The sequence below is a fragment of the Cryptomeria japonica genome, chromosome 6, assembly GCF_030272615.1.
Source record: "Cryptomeria japonica chromosome 6, Sugi_1.0, whole genome shotgun sequence".
NCBI classification, from domain to species: Eukaryota; Viridiplantae; Streptophyta; class Pinopsida; order Cupressales; family Cupressaceae; genus Cryptomeria; species Cryptomeria japonica.
Genome location: NC_081410.1, coordinates 48,925,695 through 48,932,956, shown reverse-complemented (window position 1 = coordinate 48,932,956; position 7,262 = coordinate 48,925,695). Strand labels below are relative to the sequence as shown.

General features: G+C 39.8%; 1 protein-coding gene across 1 annotated transcript; it reads left to right on the top strand.

Moving 5' to 3' along the window:
- Positions 1–1,297: 1,297 nt before the first annotated feature.
- LOC131079410 (zinc finger CCCH domain-containing protein 2) lies at positions 1,298–3,881 on the top strand. Its single transcript, XM_058017341.2, has one exon. It carries the CDS (start codon positions 1,564–1,566, stop codon positions 3,130–3,132), a length of 1,569 nt encoding a protein of 522 aa, XP_057873324.2. The 5' UTR covers positions 1,298–1,563; the 3' UTR covers positions 3,133–3,881.
- Positions 3,882–7,262: the final 3,381 nt, after the last annotated feature.

Sequence of the window (7,262 nt, the reverse complement as noted above, 5' to 3'; positions counted from 1 at the left end):
TTTATTGTAATGCCAACAATAGGACCAAGGGGTCAAATTGGGCCCAATTTAGGGAGGACCATGCACCCTATTTTGGGGTAGGCATAAGGTGCCAGATGAGGTGCAGTTTGAGTTTAGATGCCATTTGTGATGTTCAAGAGCATAATCAGGTCTTCAATCGGGGCGAGGACCGCAAACTCTAAGGTGAAGACCCAAATGCGGTCGAAATTGCAAAGGGTGCAATTTTAGGACGCTACAGTACCCATAGTGCACAGGGCACTTGCACATAAGTTTTGGGTATTTTTGAGGTGGTTGTAGTGCACTGTTATTGGGGTATCTTTAAGTAGATATTGGGTGACACTTTGAAACCACCACTCTCTGATCCTTGCACACATAATGGATCCCACGATATGCGTCATTACTACCCAGAAGCCAAAACAATAGCTATAAGCAACTAAGTCGCATACAAAGACAAAAAATAATAAACCATTGAGATCCGATGTACTGTTTAAGATTTGTGGATGCACGAAGTTATCTATAATGATTATTGATACGCTTCCCCTAATTTATAAATGCTTAAAAATATTTTTTGTCGTACAATTATTATATTTTATTATAGGATTATACTTTAGCTAATCAAGGAGGATCTTGAGCAATTGGGCCATATTGCCTTGTTAAACCCGAGACCAAAGCGAGTAAGAAGATTCAGGTGACCTCGTCCATAGAACCATGTGCCTTCGTGGACATCGCCGAGCGTGACGTGGATAGAGACTTGCGTAGGTACGTACGTATGTATACGTATAAGACGGGACCGTTGAGTAAGTGGAGCCCCGTGACACGGTAAAAAAATTAAATAAACGTAGTAGAACACTCGACAAGGTAAGTGGAGATTTTGCCACATGTGCGGCGATACGGAAAACAATGAAATGACTTTGAGGCGGCGGGTGGAGAGAGAAAGAAAATCCAATCCAAGTAGCCCTGGAGGTCACATGGGAGCATGGAACCGTGGGCTAAAGAAAGGTCATAAAATATATTTATTCTCGGTCAGGGCGTTCACGTGACGCGCTTGAAATGGCGGAGTTTGGAGGAAATTGTCGGGATTTATGGTTGCCAAATTTAGCCGAGTGTTTATCCGCCAAGTGGCTGACGATTTGGCGAGCATGCGGGGTAGTCATTTGTTTTACGCATTGGTAGCAACTGCTAAATTGGTGGTGAAAAACTGACACCTGTCATCTGAGGACAATGACGCAACATCAGATTTAACCCTACTTAAGCGAGGACCGGGCCAAACAAGTGTAAAATAAATCCTCACCGCCTCAAAAAGCGCAGTAACTAACCCCGGGTTGGGGTTGGGGTTGGTTAGATTAGCCCCGGTTAAATATGTCTTTGGCTTTTCTTGCAATGGCAAATCCTGTTCGGCTGGCTGTCGCTATATTTATAGCAGTTTCATGGGTAAGCAAATGCTAAAGCAAAGGCTGCGGTAGACAGAAAATTTTTCCAAGGGGAAGGGAAAAATGGTTTGCTGTAGGTAGGAGTAGAGATTTTGTTAATGCAGGGAGTAGATCTTTCCTGCAGAGTTTAGAAATGGGTTCGCTAGGCTGGTCTTTCTTCAGCGATGAGTCTGCTTCATCGATTTCGGAGAATGGCGGATTTGGGATGGGGGATGGGAATTATTGTTCTGAAGGTCCTGTGTTCGAGTCCTGCGGTATTGATTTCTCTTCTTCTTTGAATGGTCTGGTTCAAGGGTCGTGTTCGAGCCCGAGGCTCGAGGATTTGATCGGGGCGCTGCAGAAGTATCTTCCCTCGAATAATGAAGATGAAGAAGGGTCTTTGCCGTCTGCTGATGCTTATGCTTGTGATGAATTTAGAATGTATGAGTTTAAGGTGAGGAGGTGCATGAGGGGGAGGAGCCATGACTGGACTGAGTGTCCCTTTGCTCACCCTGGTGAGAAGGCACGGCGGAGAGACCCCCGGCGGTTTCATTATTCCGGCACGGCGTGCCCTGATTTCAGAAAGGGGAGCTGTAGGAGGGGAGATACCTGTGAATTTGCTCATGGCGTGTTTGAATGCTGGCTTCACCCTGCTCGTTACAGAACCCAGCCGTGTAAGGATGGCCGGAATTGTAAGCGCAGGGTTTGTTTCTTTGCTCATACGCCTGAGCAGCTCCGTTTGTTGCCCTCCATTTCGTCTCCGCAGGCGACTGGAGGTGCGTCCAGGAGTGCTCTTGCTCTGGCTCTGCATGCTTCGGCTGTGAAGAATTCTCTGTCTGCGTCTTATGACGGTTCTCCGCGGCGTCAGCTTTTGGACGGGCTGGTCGACAGTTCGAATCACGCTGGTGACTCTGGTTCGCATTATTTTTCAAAAGCCGTGCTTTCCTCACCTACCTCGACTCTCGTCGGGCATTCAGAGTCTCCTCCGCCATTGTCGCCACCGCTTTCTCCTTCCGTTTCACCGCCAGAGTCGCCAAACGCCTGGCTTAATTCTGTCAATTCTTTGAACTCTGTTTCCTTCAATAGTCGTGCTCTTAAAGGGTTTCAGAAGCCTGTCCTTTCGCCTTCTGCGCTTGCACAGGTTCAACCCTCGCCCGGGACTGTGTCCTTTGTCCAGGGTTCGAGTACCCGGCGTCATCATCTTGACAGGGTAGCTTCCATGCCGGCGATTACCTTACCCTCGTCTGGTACGAGACATGCTGTTCTTTCCGGGCCGTCGTCTCCTGTGGCTCAGAGTACCAAGTCCATGGTGGAGCTGATTAATTCTTTGCAAAATTTAGAGCTAAATTCATGGCAGCCGACGCAGATGCCAGGCAACGGCTGCCACGGCTCCCCTCGGGGTTCGAACCTGCGACATTGCGTATCCAGCAGCGTTTCTTGTACCCCTAAATCAAATCACAATGACCTTCTGGCGGATTTCCGGTCAAGTTACAGCGAAAATGTAAACGAGCTCGTGCAAGGGTATGCCGACAATTTAGTGGAAGTTAAATCAACTTACGGCGACAATATGGCGGTCCCTTATGAAGAACCTGTACAGAGGGTCGAGTCCGGCAGGGACCTGCGGGCAAAGATATATGGTAAACTGAACAAGCAGAATCACCAAGAGCACCTTCCTGCTGAAGCGTCGCCAGATTTGGGCTGGGTTAATGAGCTTGTCAAGTAGGTCTTGAAAATTTGTAGTTATTCTGCTAAATTTAGCTGAGGTACGAGAATTTGAAACTTTAATTTTCTGTTTGCGGGGGTTTTAATGGTGGGGACCTGAAAAAAAAACTACAGAGATCTTCTACATTTTGCCCTTTATTCAAAGTTCTGACTGATTCCTTTTGCGAAGGGGATAGTGATGATGATTATGATGATGATGATAAATATTTGTACAGAGATGTGTGCATGGTAAACATTTTCGAGGTAACAGAAAGACCTCTGCTCGAGGTGTAGTGAAACACAACAATTGAACGCAGTTGCAAGTTTTTTTTTTTTGGTCTGCAGTGCCATGAATTTTGGCGGAGCGATCTTATGTGGACTTTCCCTGCACAGCCAGGTGAAATCAAAACATACAAACATTTGGCCGAGAGTTCGGTATATAATTTTTTTTTGTATTGATGAGCTGAAAAAGAAAGCTCATATATTATTATTGTTGTTTAGGGATTTAGTAATATCATGGAAACCAGGTCATATATCGTCGAATGTAAATATAAGACGAAAATTAGCTTTAGCTTAGTATGCAATTAGGCAATTGATCCTTATCTAGTAATTGTAATTATGCTGTGTGTATAAGCACAAGTCAAGCATCAGCAGCAGCAGCAGCCGTAGCATAGCATGGTACATAACCACTATTGTATGCTATTCTATTGTGCATAACAAGGCCAATTACTTTGAATTTTAATGTAATTCCTGTCACCTATTATTATCTTATTTTAAAATCAAACCTGCTATAATCTTATTAAAGGGTAATTAGGAAACTTAATTTAAATCTTATTTTTGTTTAGAGATGTTGTGTGCTCTATTTACGTTTGTTAGCATTTTGACACCGCGACAGATTTGTTTGGTTAATATCATTTCTGGGATTCAAGATTTTGCGTTAAGCCGATATCATTTCTGGATTTAACAGTGTGATAACTGAGATCCATCATTGATGAATGATGGATTATGGAGTGGGATTTTGGGATTCGAGAGGTTTTTGCCTCAATCAAATGATGGTCATCGAAATCAATGAAGGGATGAATGATGGATCTCGGAGGTGGGATTCTGGTATTCTAGAGATTTTGCATCAAAACAATTGATTGTCATCGTGTTTTGATGGTCATCGAAATCAGTTAGGGAAAATGAAATTTGAAATCTAAATGAAAATCAGAAGTTTTGATGAATGATGGATCATGGAGTGTGATTCGAGATTTCGAGATTTTGTCAGTCTTGTTGGGTCTAACTAAAAATGAAATTTGAAATCTAAATGAAAATCAGAAGTTTTGAAGAATGATGGATCATGGAATGTGATTCGAGATTTTGTTAAGTCTTGTTGGGTCTTGTTGGGATCATGGAATGTGATTGTGGAATGTGAGTTGGGATCATGGAATGTGATTTGAGATTTTCCAACATGGGTGTATCATAATTATGGGTGTATCATAATTATGGGAAGGGGGAATCATGGATGTGAATTACTATGGACTGTGGATCAATAATTATGGGAAGGGGGAATCATGGATGTGAATTACTATGGACTGTGGATCATAAATTATGGACTGTAGGGATCATGGATCCAATTACTATGGAGAATTATGGAAATTATGGAGAATTATGGAAATTATGGAAAGGGGGAATCATGGATGTGAATTACTATGGACTGTGGATCATAAATTATGGACTGTGGGGATCAGGGATCCATCATGGATCCAATTACTATGGAGAATTATGGAAAGGGGGAATCATGGATGTGAATTACTATGGACTGTGGGGATCAGGGATCCAATTGGATTTGATCATGTCATGGAGCTTGTATGGATGTGATCAATTGGATCATGGAGGATCATGTCAATAGTTATGGATGTGATCATGGAGCTTGTGTAATCTACACACCATGTCACTATCTTCTGACAAAGTAAATCCATCCGGTTGCTCGATATACACTTATTTTAGGATTCTATTCAAGAATGCAGACTTCACATCCATCTTTTTTTAGGATTCTATTCAAGAATGCAGACTTCACATCCATCTGGTATTACCTTGAATCCCTTGAATGCTGCAAATGCAGATCAGAGACAGATCTTGCTTTTTCAGATTTTGTGGAATGGGGAAAACATTAGATTGAGGATCTTGGGATGATGAACTTCCAGTTATGGATGTGATCATGGAGCGTGATTGGAGATTTTGTGGAATGGGGAACATGGACACATGGACTAATAAGGAATGTGACAATGGAATGGGGAACATGGACTATTATGGAATGTGACAATTACTATGGATTGAAGATCTTGGGACGATGAACCATGGAAGTGTAAAATTTGAGATTTTGTGATATGGACTGTAGAAATGGAAACCTAAATCTTGGGGATGTAAATGGGAATTGAAATCTAAATCTGATGTTTCTTTTGTTTTTATTAATATATATTTTTTTTAATAATTTTTTTGTATAAACATCTATAAATTTTTTTATTAAGTTTTCTTTACATTTATGTTTTTGTTATTTTTCTGTATTTGACTGTAAATTTTTTTTAATTTTAATGTATATATATTTTAATATTTATATATTTCTGAAACAATTTTCTTACAGTTTTTTATGCATATAGTTTCTTAATATATTTAAATAACAGAAAAGGTCTAAATTTTTTCACAAAACTGAACGGTGTAGTGAAAGGTACATTTAATTTTTAAACTCAAAAAAAAATAATTTGATGTTAATGGGGATTTGATTTTATACATTATTTATTTCATACAAAGCAGTTTGATATATTTGAGGGTCCTGGGTAGAAAAATGGGGATATTTCATGAGTGGACAAAATGATTCTAACGCGTGCGTACATTGGAAGCAAGAGTGATGGTGACAGGTGGTGTGATATATTTAATTTATAATCTTTTTTAAAGGGGTGCAGTGACAGCATGTGACATTTAGAGCGGGTGGTGAGTCTATCAGGTGAGACAAGCAAATCCGATTTCATTACTTGTCTCTATCCACTGATATTGAAATCCTAATCAAATTGGAATGGGCCTTGTGGAGACTAGACTTTTGCCCTAAAATCTGGAATTAATTTAATATTGACTATAGTTTCCTATGTCATTTTCAAGACTATTTTTGAGAAGGGAGTCACTTCTAGGGAAGGTAAAAAGCTTCAACTACCTAAAACCATGCGTAAATGGTGTTTTATTCGATTCGGAGATCAATATCATAGTGGAATCTTACCCCTTGGGGGGCCAACTTTTACTTTATTTCCATACATGTAAAAATAAAATGCAATGCTTTAGTGAAAAAATGATATGATTTTTTAGGTTTGGATGAAAATCTAATTCGATGGTGATATTTTCCACTAATTTCCGGGCCAAAGTAAAGTGGATAAAATTTTACTTATAGTAAATTATATCAGTGTCGGACTTTGGGCATTCTTGGAATTGGAAAAATCATATTTGTCAAACGAGATTATCTTTATCTTTATCCTTTTTTCAAATGTATTTCAAGTAGTCATTCATCATTAATGTATATAAAAGCAATTAAATAATAATAAATCATAATAATAATAAGCATAAAGATATCCGTCAAGTGAGTTCATCTTATCCATTCGGTTCAAATTCTAAATTGGGACTAGAGTTTAATATTCGACGTTGAATTATGGTTTGTTTTTGACGGTTTTGATGTCTTGCTTGGGCGTTAAGGAAACAGGACTAACTGAACATTTCATGGTCAATGTTCAACTTAATATGTTTTGAACCGCAACGTGTTTGATTTTTGTTTTTAATATTTTTATTTCGGACTTCAGAATATGGATATATATTTTTAATTTATTTGGGTTTTAAAGTCCCCCAAGGGGATTAGAAAGTCTGCCTTTGTCTTAAATCAGGGCGACAGCCATTGTCACCCAAGTCGCACGTAATAGTCGTTTCATTAACGAAGGGAAGACTGAATTCATATATGCTTGCTTTTTTATTCTACATTTTCAATTTTATGGATTAATTATGAAGGATTTTGTATTATCCACAAAGTTGTGTAGCTATGAGAGGTCTCTTTGACCAAGAGCACAATCTTGATCTTATTTCTTTTGATATTGGAATCTTGCATTCTACAAAACTTGATGGTGGACTCGTTAAGAA